Source organism: Typopeltis vanoorti, chromosome 5 (assembly GCF_054136105.1).
Source record: "Typopeltis vanoorti isolate ZY-2024b chromosome 5, IOZ_Tvanoo_1.0, whole genome shotgun sequence".
In the NCBI taxonomy this organism is placed as follows: domain Eukaryota; kingdom Metazoa; phylum Arthropoda; class Arachnida; order Uropygi; family Thelyphonidae; genus Typopeltis; species Typopeltis vanoorti.
The window spans coordinates 72275097-72293451 of record NC_143553.1 but is presented as its reverse complement, the minus strand read 5'-3'; the positions used below and the strand labels follow the sequence as shown (position 1 = coordinate 72293451).

Sequence of the window (18355 nt, the reverse complement as noted above, 5' to 3'; positions counted from 1 at the left end):
TATGCATATATATGCGTGTGTGTGCGTGTGTATACATGTGTGTGTGTATATATATATATATATATATATATTTTTTTTTTTTTTTTTCAAAATTCATTTTTACTCGGTTGGAATATTATAATAAAAAAGCTTTAATGACTGTTACCGAGAGATAAAAAGATGACAAGATATATTTGTGATACCTGAGGATGTTCATGTAACGCAACTAGTAAACTAATAGCATCTTTTTTAAATATATCTAGTCATCTTTTTATCTCTCGGTAACAGTCATTAAAGCTTTTTTATTATATATATATATATATATATATATATATATATATAGTCATTCAGATAGTCATTCAGCTGTAATCATGTACTGGCATTCACGTGATGCTGCAAGCACACACTCTCCTAACAATGCAACAAACAAAAGAACAGCTTTAAATACAACTACAACGTTTTCATACTAATTATGTATAGAGACTCTATATGTTGTTCATAGTTTTCTTTAACCTTCAGTGTTTAGTGTTTTTTTCTTTTATAATGTCACCTGATAAGCCGAAACTAGTCGTGTTTTACTATTAAACCCCCTTTTACCTAACTCTCGGTTTAAATCATTCAACTCTTTTCACAATATGTATTTCAACTGAGTTAATAATTCATCATATATATATATATATATATATATATTTATATATATATATTGACATTTTTTTCAGTGTGCCCTCACAACAGAGATTCCTTGCCTTCCTTTTTTGTCAAGTTTACCATGGAGATCGAAAAAGACAACAAGTTATCCTTTTTAGACATCCTTCTCATCCCCTCACCTTCAAGTATTCTGACAACAACAACAGTTTACAGAAAACCCACTTTTACTGGATGTTACATTCTCAAACAATCTGCTCATCATCCTTATCAAAAAACAAGAATCATGAAATGTTTAATTCGATGAGCTAGAACTAATTGCTCAACTCCCCACGAATTATAGAAAGAACTTTCCACTATCAAACATTACATGAAATTAAACGGTTTCTCCGAAAACACTACACAACATCTGTTCAATTCCTATAATCAAATTCGGAACAACAAAGAATCAATACGTCGAGTTCCAATTCCATATATTTCCAGAATTTCAGAACCAATTTCAAGAATTCTGAAGAAATATGATTTAACAGCCACTTATATCCCTATTGTCTGCGTGGTTAGCCTAGTGGCTGTGCGCTTCGCAACCATATGCCTGGGGAAGAAGTGTCCTAGGTTCGATTCCCATCAGAGACGTGAGAAGCTGAAGGATCTTCCTCAGCCATAGCCAAGTTAGCTGGTCTTGGGCGTGGACAGTAGGGTTTTTCCCCAGTTTATCTTGGGGTTTTTCATCCCGCAAACAGGCACACTGGGCCCATGAACATACAGTCTACAGCCATAGGACATATAGACGAAGACAGAAGAGGAGATGGGCACCATCTGTCTTAATTCACCACCCATTAGACATTCAGGGCTTAGCCATGAGTGACCCAAAGGTCCATTAAGGACTATGGGAGAGATAGATAGATAGATATATCCCTATTAATAAAATATCCAGCTACTTCCCCTTTTCTAAAGATAAATGCTCAACTCTGTCGCTGCCTAGTGTATATCAAGTTCTGTGTGACTGCAATCTGTCGTACTTTGGACATACTGGATGCTCTATAGGAAAAAGAATACAAGAACATCAATTGTACATTCTTCACAACAAATCCGATAAGTCTGGATTGGTGCAACATGGGATAGAGACAAGCCACAACATGCTCTGGTCCAGGACTCGCCTTCTACACAGATGTCGCTATAAATTCGAATGCCGATTCAAAGAGAGTGCTGAGGCCTTACTTCGATGCCCTAACTTGAATCGAAATGATTCCTATCCTTGTCAAAAATATGGGAACGTTTAATCTGGATAACACACTTTTTTTTTTTTTTTTTCAATTGAGACCTTCTAATTCTTACATTAGTTGAATGTTATCTTTAATTAAATTTATAAATTAAGATTGTTTTATGAAATTGTGAATTGATACCTATAATTTATTCATCACTCTGATGAAATTTATCTCTCTTTAGTGCTTAGCAATGTAACATCGTGCAGCTCATCCTACTTTTGAATGATCAATTGTTTGTATTCCACCTTGTAAAAACTGTTCCTATCAAGCCACTGATGATAGTCTGTTAATTTCAGACTGAAATATTTGGCAAATACGGTATTAAAATATTTTTGTGCTAATGTGTTGATAATTCTTAATTTCATCTCACAAGTGTCTCTCAAGAATAGAATGTTGACTTTGCATTTCATTAAACAGTTTTCATTCCATGAATTCAATGTCTTTTTTTGTCTGAATAATATAGTTTTCTTCTTGTCTTCAATATTCTGTAATATATACACATATACACTCTATCATGAAGAACACTGTTTAGAAGAAGAAAAAAAAAACAGCTTTCTCTTTAAAATAAAATGTTCTATGTTCAGTTTCATCTGTTGACATTAACAAATGCAGAATTAACTAAAAAACACTAGATCAAAATTAGTACTGGAATTTACTGTTTCCATGTTTCAGTTACTGTTTATTCTTTTGAAACAAGAACATTAGAGGCCTTCTATATTTTTATATTCTAGTTTGCACGGTTAGCCGATTGGTTACGTGCTCCATAACCATATGCCTGGGAAAGGAGTATCCTATGTTTAATTCTCATCACCGACGTGAGGAGCATAAGGATCTTTCTCAGATATAGCCAAATTAGCCGGTTTTGGGTGTGTACTGCAGTGTTTTTCTCCCCAGTTTATCTGGGTTTTTTCCCTCCTGCAAAGTAGGCAAACCTGTCTTTAGAACACAATGCTTCACAGACAGTTACATATGGTTGAGCGTGGGGTAACGATCCCACCTTGTAGTGAGTTATGAAACGCAAAAATGGGAGGCCATGGGGCTGTAGTGCCGAAGAAGAAGTGGTTGTATACCATTTGATAATAAACTTTCAGATAAATCTGTAGGTCTCTGAATACAGTCCTATAACTGCTCTTTTCTAAATGGAACCCATATTCTTTTTCCAAACTCCCCAGCAATGTAAACACATGCATGTTAGTTAACTTTGTTGATGCTTCCAAGTCTGTGCATGCCAGCTTCAAACAGATGGAATAACTCAATAGCATACTTCTTGTATGGTTAGAAAATAAATTTTCAGGTAAGAAAACCAGCTTCATTTTACAGTTTTATTTTATTAAGGTAAAATAATGATTCTTGATATCTTTTGAATGAAATGTTGTGCAGGTTCTTGAACTTGAAAATTGCCAACTCCATGCATTGTCTCAGTAGCCATTGCTTACTTATGAAATACTTCATAACACAAAGTTAGAAACATGTTAAAACAACAACATTTTACAAAATGATTGCATAATTTTTATATTCTTTGTAGAGACAACAAGTGAATTTAATTCTGATGCTAAATTAACTTAACTTACTTGTCTTTGTCTCTACAAAGAATATATAGATTATTAAAGACAATTACTTTATGGTAAATGGGTTGGGTGAAAGGTGAATTTATGTTTAATCATCCCAACTTCTTTCCAGTTTTTTGTTAATATTGCTTAATGAAAAGTACCTAATTTATAAAAAAGAAAAATAATAAAATGTGGTGTGTTTGAATGAAAGTTCAGTGTGAAATTTGATGGACTCGTGGATAGTGTTTCCCATAGAGATAGTACTCTCCTGGCCATAACATGGTATAACCATGTTATACCATGTTATGGCCAGGAGATGGGATGCTTAGCCATAACATGGTATAACCATGTTATGGCTAAGCATCACTCCAACTATACACAAGACTCTCTTCAGGAATATCATAATCTGGTAGGAGAATTATGTGCTAGATTTTTTGCAAAGCCTGTTGATGCATTACCATCAGGTTCACTTCCATGTACTACCAAGTGAGTGACATTTATAATGACTCTATTGCTATATCCTTATTTTGAGGAGATTCTGGAGCTCTACAGTATGTTTGACATGTCCTTGAATAGTATCACCTGCACTGTGTATTTGCCTGTTCTAGATAATGAACATGATATGAGCCACTTCAGTCTTCCAATAAGCCAGTTAGTAATATTCCACTGGAAAGTGATCTATCATCTTTGTTCTGTTTGACATTTCTCACAATGCAGAAAGGGTATGTTTTTATGGCAGCAATGCTAGTCAGAATTGTTAAAATGCCATTTGTGGGACACACTGGGTGGAAGGTGTAATTGGCTTAGCTGAGAGAAGCTACATGTTGTGCATCACCATCTCATTAGTGGCTTCATTTGAAAAATTCAAAACAAAATGTTTAAAATGTACTTATTTTATTAATTTATTAATTTGTTTTAAAATTAATTTTAAAATTTAACAAAATATTGTTCTTAAATTTAGAGATTCTTATAAGATACTGATGCTTTGTAAGAAATTAAATTAAAACTGAATAAGAAACTCAAAGATTGGAATCAGAGAGTTTCATGCCGAATATAGTATAATAAACACCAAATAAAAGTGAAACCGATTGGCTCTTTATATCTAAGTAACTTAATGGATGCACCTTTTTGACAACTCGTATTGCAGAGTATATAAGTTCTTTTCGCTATACCGTTTGGTATTAATTTGGTCTAGCTACTCACTGATGAAGCCTCAATAAAGGCTGAAACCGGTCTGGGTAGTGACCTCCCACCATAATGTAATAACAGCATACATTTCCTAGGAAATGTGTTTTTACATTATGGAAAATACCAAGAATAGCGATCAGAACTTTGCCTCCTTTGCTACGAGCTGCCCGTGTTTGTACTACATACTAGGACTACGTGCGTTTGCTCATGCTAGTAGTCGCCGATACTTTTATAGTTTATTATACTATATTCGGCATGAAACTCTCTGATTCCAATCTTTGAGTTAATTATTATGTTTTAAAACAATGTGGGATTTAATATCCCCTTAATTTACATAATGTTTATATATCGCCGAAATGAAGCCGATTAGCTCTTTATATCTAAGTAATTAAAGTAATTTTCTTTTGAATTCTGATTAATAGCTTGTTTCTTAATTTCTTCTATTTTTTATTTTATTTATATTTATTTATAATATGCTTTATGGTTAACACACTTATAAAATAATTTTCTTGCTTTACTTACACATTATTACTTCATGAAGTATGCATATATATTCAATTCATTTATGAAAGTTATTTTTATAATGCATGGATTTCATTTTCGGTTTAAATTTTTAACTTAATGTGCTGTTTAGAGATTTTAAAAATATATAAATAAATAACATTTCCTTTTTCTTTTCTTTTCTTTTCTTTTCTTTAGTTCTGTTTTTATTTTGTTTATCTGCATGCATACTTTGCTTTTAAGCTGAAGAGACTAGAAAGTTCTTTCCCCCCCTTCTCATATACAATTACTGAAAAGGTAAGATAATAATGTTGTTTTATGACTTTAAATGATCAAAGTTATACATTGGTTTTAGTTAAAAATTGTGTGTATATTTATTTACTTAATTCTACACATTTTACTGCCTGAAAATTGGTTTTGCAAGCTGAAGATATCCAGAAGAATGTTATCATTATGCTGCAATTCAAAGAAAGACTCAGTTGAAAGAATAACTGCACTAAACTTTAGAGTAGAGGGCACACAGCATTATGTTATAAGTTTTTTAAGAACTGAAAAATAGTTGGTTTAGAAAATAATTAGCAATAATTTATTTATTTATTGTACATTATTATGAGTGTTTGTTTATATGCTTGTAAGAGTCATTGGCTTTTGTGTGGTTTTAAGAGCTATTATTTTTGCTACAAGTATACTGTATTTGTATGTCATACACTAATTCATAGAACAGGGATGACTGATTCAGTGTGCATGGTTTTATTCAGTGTAGGTGAAATGTATTTGTTTTGTAGTGTGAAAGATTTATTCAAGAAAAATTAAAGAGGCAAGCTTGTGTTTGATATGTCTGGAGAGTAAGACACTGTGAGGTTGTTGCAAATAAAGTGTTGGAAGCATTAGGGTGCATATTACAAGTAATAGCAAAAATGAAATGGGGAAAATGAAGAGAATAACCTGATGATAATGAGGGATATAACATTAAATAATAAAGTAACACGTAAAAACCATAGTGAAATCTTTAATTAGTAAAAAGACAGATATTTCGTACTAAAAATAATAGTACATCTTTAGTGTCTGTAATAGTAATAGGAATGGAATGCAGGCAAACATTCGGTGGATCACCTATTAAAATACAATTGTTACTGCGTGCTAGGAAATAATAGAAATAACAAATTTAATCTATTAAGATAAATGGTTTTTTATATAAGATAAAAGTCTCCTAGATCTTTTAGAGAGACATACAGTCATTTCTATTTAAATTCGGTCGGTGTAAGATGGTTTCACAACTTTCTTTGAATAAGGGTTCATATTTGAATCTACATCTATGAAGGAGAACTTCTTTAAATTATCTTATTTGATCACACCTTAACAGAAGTTAAAACTATCTGGTGTAAGATAGAGGCTGACAGGATGAAATATATAGAGATTATAAGTTAGAATGTGAATTGGCAAATTAATGCAATGAGTACAGGTTGAATAATTATTATGGGAGAAAAGGATGCAGTGGAGGGAGGGATGCAGGGTTTGAGAGGGCTGGATCTCGTCATAGCATCAGAGAACTTAGCAGTAACCAATATAGCCATACTGCCTCTGCTTGGGGAAAATGATCGTGTGGTCTTGACCTGGGGGATTGTCAGATATACAGAATTTTCTATTAAGGAGGAGTGGAGTATATGTGGAATTACAAAGTAGGTGATTAATCACAAACTGAAGCTGACGCTTCAGTTTGTCATTAAGAATTTAGAGTGGCCAGATGTTAGCAGTGCATGAAGACTGTCAAGGTTTATTTGAAGAAAGCAGTATTAAACCATATACTCAAAGTCACTAGGATCAGTTAAGTAAGAGTACGAAAATGGATGATTAGCATCACTAAGCAGGAGCTACAGAAAAAGAAAAAGTTATAGAGCAAATATGAAGAAAATTGCAATCAGCAAGTGCTAAATTAATACAAGGAATAGGCAAGAAGGATGACCTGTATGGTAAGGAAGGCCAAAGCTAATTATGAGAGGAAGCTAGCTGATGCAGCCAAAAGAAATCCAAAGAGCTCTTTTGCTATTTGGTTAGCAAAAGGAAGAATGACTATGGACAGATGACTTAACAAGTGTTAGCAGTAGAAAGGTGACAGAAGCAAATAAACTTGGGTTATTGAGTGATCATTTTGCAAGTGTGTACCATTTAGGTGAATATATTCCAATGCCAGATGTGACATTGACTGATGGAAGAATATAGTAGATGAAATGGATGTGCTTATGATATTTCATTAGTTTGTTCACATTTGACAATGCTGGATGATGGTCACTCCTATACCATAGGGTTTAGGGAGTGAGACCTTCTGATAGAAAAAGTGGTAGGGTTGCAGATGCTTTTTCCACACAAGTTAGTAGAACAATTACAAGCATTTATGCCTATGGTGGGATTTGAATCCTAGCCTCTTGGTTGGAAAACAGATATGCTAAATATTTGACCAACCAGGCTGGCCTTACAATATTGCAGAACTTAATGTAAACATGGCCAGGGGGATTAAATGGCATATCAGCCTTTGAATTAAGAGAATATGCAAGGAAATTGGCACTTCTTTTGACCTTTTCTATTTAATTTCTTTCTGTTTAATTTGAGCTTCATTTCTGAGAAGTTGCTAAGGGACTGGAAAGAGGGTGAAATAGTTTTACTACATAAAGGAGACTCCAGGGAAGTAGCAAATTATAAGAAAATCAGTATCTTAGGGTGATAATTCAAGTATTAGAGAAGTTAGTAAAAGAGATAATTCAGGACTGGATAGACAAGAATATGGCAATATGGTTTGATGAAGGATAGGCTTTTGTAATTTGCTTTCTTTGTATAATAAAATGACAATTGAGTTGGATATATGAAATAGCTACTCAGTGATACTACTAGATTTAACAAATGCATCCAACAAGATTCCATAGAACTCTGTTGCATAAATTGAAGAAAATGGGGATGTATATGAAGTATTTGATTTGGATTAATAAGGTGGCTGATGAACAGATATCAAAGAGTGGTATAAGAGAGGAGTTGAATCCAGGAGAAGGTAAGTGGTATATCACAAGACAGTATTTGGTCCACTGCTGAACATTTTTTCACTTGGTTATACTATAAATTAAAGATGCCAAGAAATTATATTCTTGGTTTAATCCTTTATCCAAGTGTATAATAAATTTAATTTAATCCTTTATCCAAGTGTGTGCAAACAAAGTTTGCATCTGAAAGTATAGTTCGCCCACCGATTTGAGGTCCCTCGACACTTCTGCGCATCTCAGAAAAAGAAGAATCCATTCCGATAATAGGGTAATCAGTCCGTATAGTGGGATGAGTTGTTTATTATTACCGGTCGGAAAATTAACTTCTCTTTTATGATTATTGTAGTTAACTATGTTGCTTGTATAACAGTTGGAAAATTTTACCTATAAAGCACGTGATTTCGCGTGTTGGCAACCAATTCGGACGTCCTTCATTTTTTTCTCCCCTTCAGCATGAATCGACTATTCTTGGAAAGACGCGAAGCAGGGACCTGGAAACGGTGGGCGAACTATATCTTCAGGACTGGGGGTAAGGTGGTACAACACCGGGCAACTCGTTGCAAAGGTGGAGCAAAATAACATCACTCCTATCTCAGTATCTTCCATAATGCAAAACACATCTCCTTGCGGATATGTCTGTTATGCATTAAGGGAAGGGCCACTACCCAGACCAGTTTCGACCTTTATTGAGGTCTCTTCAGTGGGAGCAAGGCCCATGTGGAGATACCAGGCAGAAGCATTAGCAAGGTCATCTCTACCTATAGGAGTTGCCAAACAGTGTGCAACCTTTTTATTAAATTACTCTGGATTTAGAGAAAGATGTTGATAGTTTATTTTTCACTTGGTTAGACTATAATAAATTTAGTTTTATCCTTTATCCAAGTGTGAGCAAACAAAGTTTGCACCTGAAAGTACCTTCAGGACTGGAGTAAGGTGGTACAACACCGGGCAACTCGTTGCAAAGGTAGAGCAAGCTAATATCACTCCTATGTCAGTATCTTCCATAATGCAAAAACATCTCCTTGCAGATATGTCTAATGTTATGCATTAAGGGAAGGGCCACAACCCAGACTAGTTTCGACCTTTATTGAGATCTCTTCAAGTGGGAGCACAAAATTTCATTTTCATTTCAGCGCAGTATTCATGCTCAAACTTTGTTTGCTCACACTTGGATAAAGGATTAAACTAAACAAAGTAATAATAGGCAAACAAGATAGGACATGATAGAAATATATAAGTCTCCATGTGTTAGCATAGCACAAAGAGTTGTGCCACAGTAGTCCTTAATGCTACTGAATAAAATCATAAAATGGATATTATTCTCCAAGACCTCACTACCGACATCCCATTAGATCATGATCTCAGTAAAACTCAAAACAAAAACAGTTTAAAAAAAGTCTACTCAAAAAAATATAAAATTCTACTAAAAAAAAACCTCTCCAGTTTCTTTGTAATGTCGGGAGGCCCCCCCCCCCCAAATAAACCCAATAGTAGATGCTACTGATTTGCATGCTATGAATTATCTAAACAGTTAACAAGTTCTTCCCCATCACTGGTCATACTGCATCCTCTACACATTTTAAGTTTTCCATTGAGCACCTCACCAATGTATCTGTATTCTTTGATGTCACCTCATTGTTTACTGGTATTCCCTTGAATGATACCTTAACATTTAAAAAAAGGTTTTTTCCTTATGATATCATTGATCTCTTTTCCTTTGCAGTCTATTCTGGATTTTCCCCTCTCATCCCTAATTTTTATATGGAAAAACAAGCTATAGTCTGATCTCCCTAACTTCACCGAAACTTTTCTGGCTAAGATATGTAGACAATGTGTTCTGTAATTTGGTCTTGTGGCTCAGACACATTAGACTCTTACTTCTGTCACCTTTATATATAGTCAACATCCAAGAATTCAGCTTACGATGGAAAAGGAAACTAACAACAGTCTACCTTTCATATACACTTCAGCAACCTGTTTTTGTAATGGTCACCTCTCCTTTATAGTGTACAGGAAACCCACCCACCCACACACACGCACAAACAAATACATTCAAAGACTCTCCCATCACCCTTTTCCCTTTCAACAATATTGTATCATGAAAGCTCTAACTAATGGAGCTTACAATATTTGTTCCAGCAAAGCCTCTCTAATGGCTACAGTCCCTACAGAATTAAAAAAAAAAAATAACCAGTCCTTCCCCCAGTCTATGACCATCTCTTCAAAAGGAATTTAGGAATACCATCACCCTCCCCTATGTCTGGAGTATGTTCAACTGTACACAGCCACATCTGAAGTTAGCTATCCTTACCTACTCCACTAAAGACCAGCTCCCTCCTCTCTCTCTCTCTCTCAGTTCCTGCAAATTGGCATTCTATGGACAGACAAGTAGATCGGTCACCATCTATTCACATAGAAGAGCACAAAAATACATCTACAGTCAGGACTCTACATTGGACCACCCATAGAATCAACTGGAAAAAAATTACCATGCTCAATCACAGCAAATTTAGAAAAGAAGGTCTGTTTTTGTAATTTGCAGCTGCCTCAGAAATCAGCCTAATTTAAATAAATACAGATGCAAGAAGCTTCTCAAAATTTGAGAAACATTAATCCTTAGAGGATTCCATTTTATAACCTAGGCCTCCTACAGATGCCCACAGAGCGTGTCTCACCTTTTTTTATGTTGCTCCCACCCATGAAAAGTTATTTGAAAACATATAGTACATTTTTACCTTGGGTGAGATAAGGATTTTTTTCCCCCTATTTTTATCAATTTTATATATATTTTTGTATTTTTAATTTATTAGAAATTAAACTGCTCTAGAGACTAAACATGGAACTCTTTCAAGCCACTTCAGGCCTCCAATAAGTGGGACAGTGGTCTCCCACCAGGTAATGAAATCTATCTCTCACCCAAAAACAATCACAAACATCCATGCCCATGGCATTATTCAAATCCACAGACTGTTGGTTGGAGTCCACCTAAATTGGACTCTAGTCTTACAGCCACATGGTTTATTTAGTTTTCTATTGCTATTTTGTGTGTTACAAGTGTTAATTTGTACTCCTGAAGATGTCTCTATGACTGAGACAAAATATCTGAACTAAAATAGTTTTTTATCCTTTTCCAGTGCTGTTAATACTTCGTTACACCTCCAACAATTATCTAAGAAGCTAAAGCATATGAGTCACTAAAGGAATTTTATAGGATTGACACGAAAGACTGTTCATTGCATTGCAGGAAGGGAGAGAACAAGGGGATAACCCCTGGATATTGTAGAAGAGTGGGTTAGTAAGGGTGTTAGGTCTAGATTTCTTGCTTTGAGGATGGTGAACTGGTGAAATGGTTGCCAGATTTGATTGTTAGCTCTTCATTGATGACTGAGTTCAAGGAGAGAGATATGATAGTTATTGTGTGAACAAGGGCTCCCACAATGTGTCTTGATGATTCCATGGAGATATCCAAGAAATAATAATATTATTTATTTTTTGTTAGTAATTAAAGTCATTATGTGACAGTCATTAAAGATGATGTAAAGATCCTCCAGGATGACTTAAATAGCTCGGTCAAAGATAAATGGCAACCAGTTTAATGTGGCCAAGTTTAAAGTCATGAAGCTATGGATTGACAAAGGATGCATCCAGCCGATGCAGAAGAGATTGTTCCCCTGATGTGTCCGTTTTCCCAAGAACTATCAGTTGTTTAGATGTCATGAAGAATGCATTAGATGAAAAATCTTAGGTGTATGATGAGGATATACTAGAACGGTTGCATAAACTAAATAAAAATTGGCAATAATGGCCAATGTCATATTGGCACAGAAGATTGCTGAAAGAGTGTTCAGCTGACCTGGCTGTATAATTTGAGTCTCATCACAGGAAATATTCCACAGGATTGGAGAGAATGTATTATAATCCTGTTGCACAAGGGTATTGCAAAGATTGATATGTCTAGCTATCAACTTAATCACTGTCTCTGGAATGGTGATGAAGTTTTGGAAATGTTGGTGAGAGCCAGTGCTTTTTGGGATGGTATGCAGTGGTATGACATACTGGCATCTCTATTAACAGTGACATATGGATATGATATATTTGTAAAGTTTTAATATTTTTACACATTTACTATGCAAATTAGCTTAATTATTTGCATAGTGCTTTAATATGCATAATAAGCTTAATTATTAATGATGAAATTTGTATTATTTACTACATCTATTGTGAAGATATTTGCTATATTTGTTTTTAAAATTTTAAATTACTTTCATGTTTCTATATTATCACATTCACACCTGGCTGTATCGCATGTGAGTTGCACGTAAAGAAGGACTATATTTTTGTGCCATGCTAAAGCTTACTTTGTTTGGTTTGTGTCTATGCAATATGCCATTCATTCCAGTTCTCTCTAATTATGCTAGTTTAATACAGTATACATTGCCTATGTCTGTGTGATGTTTCTAGTGCTACAATAAAACTTCTTTGTTTTGCTTGCATCTCTGCAGTATAGTGTCTGTGGGGAAAGATATTTTTTCACTACATAGGATAATTTTCATTTTAATACTAAACTGCTAATATACGAGGGTGATTCCACAAGTTTCTGGTCTGACTAACTTTTAGAGGCTATAGAAAGAAAACAACTGTGTCACTTTTCAACATAATCTCCCTTTACTTCAACACACTTTTCACATCTTTGAATTAACCATTCTATTTTTGCAACTGCAGTGTGTCGCAGTGCTTATATACAAGCTGCCACTGGTTTATTAAATGGCTTATATTTTGCTGGATTTCAAACCAACATCTTCAGAGCTCAAAGTAGCATGTTATAGTTTACATGTGACAAGGAGTAAGTGAACTTACTAATTTGGCACCCTCTAATGTTGGGGAAAAAAAAGTATTATAGCTATGTAGGAGTTGATTTTAAGATAACAGTTTCCCAAATTTTTGGCAAATTAAGGCAAACATACTTGTTCAGGTTAGGAGAATTATTCATAGCCATGGCTGACTCTAAAAATAATCTTTCTATTAAATACACATTGATTTTCTTCCATCTAATCCTATGTGAAGAGGTGTCCAAAGTGTGGTCTGCCAGTCCTGATTTGCCATAATGATGGTAGCGAATGTTTTTTTATGTTCTACAAAGAGATGTTAACAGATTTTCTTGTCTGCCCATAGTAAGCCAAGTCACAGTCTCAAGGATATTCATACTCTCCAGAATATGCTAGAGGACGGAATTTATGCTTAGGAGAGTGGATCAGAGTTGCTAATTTAACATGTGCTTTCAATGTGGTGCAAGGCCATGTTTTATTAGTACTTTGGCTATCTTTTCTGATGTACCTCTGACAAGGAATAGGAATAGTGATTTTTTGTTCTTATGTGTTAGAGGGGGGGGAGGAGGAGAAGTAATAGTGCTATGTAGTATTTTAACTGTTTTATAGGAATTGGTCAAGGAAGTATGGTGTAGATATTTAAGTTCTGTGAAAAGAGTTGTATCATTAGAACAAATCGCTCTGGCTCTATGTGTAAGTGTTTTCAGAATACTATACAGTTGGGATGGATGATGATGTGATTGTTTATGTAGATATCTTCCTGTGTGTGTGTGTGTGTGTGTGTGTGTGTGTGTGTGTGTGTGTGTGTGTGTGTGTGTGTGTGTGTGTGTGTGTGTACGCACGTGTGTGTGCGTGCATGTGTGTGTGTGTGTGTGTGTGTGTGTTGGATTTTTGTAAATGGAAAAAGATAGTGATCCATCTGAAAGGTGGGTAACTAATATGTTAAGAAAAGGCAAACAGTTATTAGATTGTTTTTCTACTGTGAAGTGAATTTTGGGGTGTTAGTGATTTTGTAGGTGACAAACACATTCAAAGTGTCTTGCCATGGAGCCAAATGGCAAACACATCATCAACAAAGCATAATCACACTAGGAGCTTATATGTAGCTGTGGTAAGTATTTTGTTTTTAAAGTGTTCCATGTAAAAGTTAGCTGAAGGGGTGGGAAGACAGGGGGACCCATTGCAGTACCATTAATCTGTTTGTAGATTTTTCCTTTCCATGTAAAGTAACCTGTATACATTGTAAATTTGAATAATTCAAGGATATCAGAAGGAAATTTAGACTGTTAAATTAAAAGTATCTATTAGCAGTACATTAGTAAATAAAAAAGTGACATCAAAACTAACATATTTGTGTCTTAATTTTTAAGGATATGATTTGAAACGGATTTTTGGATTTTTGAATTTTTTACAAGAGTAGAGGAGTTGCCAGTAAGGGGTGGAGCAAGAGACTTATATAGGAATTGATCTTAGTTAGGGACTGTCTATGCTTCCAACTATAGGACATAGGGGAATATTGGATTTGTGGATTTTAGGTACTCCATAAATACTGGGTGCTTTAACATGAGCCGTTTTTTTTTTTTTTTTTTTTTTTTTTTTGGTATCTTGAGATCAACTTCTACACAGTGATAATACTTCTTCTTCTTCTTTTTTTTTTTACTGCATTAGAGGGTGCCAAATTTGGGCTTTAGATCTTTTGTCCGTTACAGTTTCAGTTGTTTCACTTACTCATTGTTGTGTGTGAACTATAAAATGCTGCTTTGTGCTCTGGAGATGCTAGTTCGAAATCCAGTGAAATATAAGCCACTTAATACCTTTTTTTTTTTTAATAGAATAGTTCCTTTGGTGTTGTTAATACCATTAAAATAAGTTATGAATAACATTCAACACCTAAGCTTGTAGATTAGATCAACTGGGAAAGAAAGGGAAATAAAACTGAATGTGAGAATTACAGAGGTATTTCCCTACTGAGGGTTCCTGGCAAGATCTATGCAAGTATACTTGAGAAATGGTTAAGAAGAATTGTGGAAGAATAGCTTGGTGAAGAACAAGCTGGATTCAGGCCAAATAGAGGCTGTCAGGATCAGATCTTCACTTTACGATAAATAGTCGAGAAAGCATGGGAATATAACAAAGAACTGTATTTAAGTTTTGTCGATTTGGAAAAGGCATATGACAAGGTGCCAAGAGAGAAGCTATTCAATACGCTACAGTTATATGGTGTGAATGGGGCATTATATCAAGCAATACTTAGTCTTTATTTGAGTTGTAAGTCAGTAGTTAGAATTGAAGGAAGTACAGGAAGATGGTTTAATGTTAAATCTGGTGTGAGGCAAGAATGTACATTATCCCCTCTGTTATTCATTATCTATATGGATCACAGTATGAAGGAAAGTAGTATTAAACATGATATCAAAATTGGAGACGTTAATGTCAGCTCTTTGCTTTATGCTGATGATGTTATACTTCTAAATAAATCTGCTACAAGCCTGCAAGGTTCCCTGACTAAACTGAATAGCTGTTGTAATAGATATGGTATGAAGGTCAGCAATAAAAAGAAAGACAATGAAAATAGGCAGGATCACTGAAAATGTCAACTGTGTTGTGAATGGAGAACCTATGGAACAAGTAAAACATTTCAGCTACTTAGACACGATTTTTATTGAAGATGGTAAATTAAATATAGAAATAGACAACAGAATCAACAAAACTGATATGGTGGGAAGTCAATTGAATAAATTCATATGGAATAAGAGAGAAATTAGTCGGAACACTGAATTAGCTGTATACAAGACAGTGTTCAAACCAGTTTTAACTTATGGATCTGAGAGCTGGGTCAGAAGTAAAACACTTGACCAAAGACTAGAGACCGCAGATATGAGACTCCTGAGAAAGATTATAGATGTGAACAGATGGCATCAATGGCAATATCATATTAAAAATGAGGATATTAGGAAAGAACTTGACATTGTCAGCATTCAGGAATGCGTTAGCAGAGCTAATCTCAGGTGGTATGGTCACTTAAACAGAATGGGCGAAGAAAGATTAGCAAAACAAGTGTTCTCTGCCAGGTTGGCAGCAAAACGACCCAGAAGAAGACCAAGATATAGGTGGATTGATATGGTACAAAGTGCCTTAGACGATAGAAATATAAGATCTGAAAATGTTGGAGTCTTGACAAGTAATAGACTGATTTGGAGGAAAATTTTAGATAGGAAGTTGGTAATGATGTAATTTTTTTCATGTAGTACTATCATATCCTGTACACCCCCTTGAGGGTACATGGCAGGAATTTGATGATGATGATGATGAAGGACATTCTTAATTTAATAAAGTCTAAATTTCCCTCTGATATCTTTGAATTATTGAAATTTGCAATGTATGCATTTTGTTACTTTATGTGGATAGGAAAAATTTACAAATGGATTAATGGTACTACAATGGGTTTCCCCCCTCCCCTTTCCTCTGCCATTCTGAATGCCAAATTCATGTGATAAAGATGATTTAAATACTTTGGAATACAGTTAGTCCATATAGAGAAACTGACCTGGAAAATAAAACTAATCTTTAAAGGTACCTGTGACATAATTATAAACAGCAAATTACATGCTAACCACAGTAATTAACTTTAATGAAAATACAGATATTGTGTACTGAAAATAACAGTACATGATCAGTGTGTAGAAACAAGGTTAACCAATTAAAAATGGTTGCTGTGAGCTAGATATTAATATATTAATAAATAATATTAAAATTATTTTTGATGTTTATGAGAATCTCTGAAACTTTTGGAAAAGAGAGACAATCATTTTGATTCAGGGTAGGCCGATGTAAATGGGCTTTGCAACTTTCTTTGAATGGCATTCATTTTTAAAACTGCTTCTATGGAGAAGACATGCTCCATCCCACTGGATGCTTCATTTAGTATCAATATTATGCTGTGCCAGACCAGAATTTTGAGGTTTAACATATTCAATTTATTATTGATGTTCATTAAATCTTTTTTCCATAAAATTGCCTATCTGCCCATAGTATGTCAAATTATATTCACAAGGAATCTGATCAACACCAGCTGATGATAGAGGTGACAGTTTGTCTTTTGTAGATGGAAGCAGATGAGAAATTTTGTTGATAGGAAAATGTGTGGGAATAAGCTAATACTTCTTCAAAATTCTGTCAATAGGTTCAGAGATACCAGAAATGTAAAGGATCAAACCCTTCAGTCTGTTGAAGAATATCCTTAGGTATTGGAACATAGGAGTCAATTATCTGCTGGATTTGATGAGGGCTGTAACCATTTAATTCAATTAAAGTTGTAATGGTGAGAAGTTCTTGTAATCTTGAGGGAGAAGAGCATGCATTATGTGCTCTATTAATTAAAGACTTAATAACACAAATTTTTTGAGAGGTGTGATGAGCAGACTTTTGATGAATGTATCTGCCAGTAAAGGTATGTTTTCAGTAAACACTGGTTGACAAAGTACCAAAGGTTGTGCAAGTAAGAAGGATGTCCAAGAATAAAGAATGGCAAAGTAGCAGCATTTTCTTTTTCCATGGTGAATTGAATGCTTGGATGAAGACTATTGATCTGTTGCAGGAAAGTGGTAAGTTCATTTTCAGAATGAGCAGATTCAAAACAGCAAAGACAGTCAACATAACAAAACCAATGAGAGGGTTGGGGGATGAATGGATGAAAACAAGGTATCTTCCAGATGGGTCAAAAAATAGTTTGCAAGAGGTGGAGACAAAGGGCTATTCCATGGCAATGCCTTTAACCTGTCTATAAATTTTGTTTTTCCAGCTGAAATATTCTGATTAAATAACAAATTCGAAAATCTTCACATCAGGAGGGAAATCATCATATAGTAAACTAAACAGAGAAACATTTTCAAAACTGAGTAACATATTCAACTATTGTATTTGAATATTCTTGATTTTTAATGAGAAAATGTGTGGAATTTTTAATGAATGTTGTGGATTGTCCAATATGGGCAGTAAATAAACTTGAAAGAAATTTAGCAGTTCTATAGGTGGGAGAATCAATACTATTCACAATGAGTTTTACTGGACAACCTTCTTTATGAATTTCTCAGAGACCATGTAAATGAGGAGTCCTTTCAAAATGGATGTGTAACTTATTATTATTATTATTATTACAGGCTACTCCATGGAGTCCTTAGACTCATTGAAGGAGGCCCTAAATATCATGCCAAGCACCATCCAACATTTGTGCAGTATCTATCATGCTTTGTTTTTAACTCATTCACAATTCTGGCACCCACAACAGACTCTGGCAACCTATTCCACTCATTCACAACTCTCCAAGCAAAAAATCTAGTTCTAACACTCTTGCCCAGTTTCAAAGGATGACC

General features: G+C 34.6%; 2 protein-coding genes across 2 annotated transcripts in view; both read left to right on the top strand.

The window, feature by feature from the left end:
* LOC150106523 (voltage-dependent calcium channel subunit alpha-2/delta-2-like) overlaps window positions 1-3427 on the top strand; it is a 174232-nt gene extending 170805 nt beyond the window's left edge. The window contains exon 9 of the mRNA XM_090393426.1: window positions 3415-3427. Coding sequence (XP_090249552.1) covers window positions 3415-3427 — 13 coding nt within the window. The remainder of the gene's footprint in view (window positions 1-3414) is intronic.
* Window positions 3428-3791: 364 nt separating this feature from the next.
* Window positions 3792-18355, top strand: part of LOC150106522 (voltage-dependent calcium channel subunit alpha-2/delta-1-like) — a 174987-nt gene continuing 160423 nt past the window's right edge. Inside the window, exon 1 of the mRNA XM_090393425.1 lies at window positions 3792-3925. Coding sequence (XP_090249551.1) covers window positions 3792-3925 — 134 coding nt within the window. The remainder of the gene's footprint in view (window positions 3926-18355) is intronic.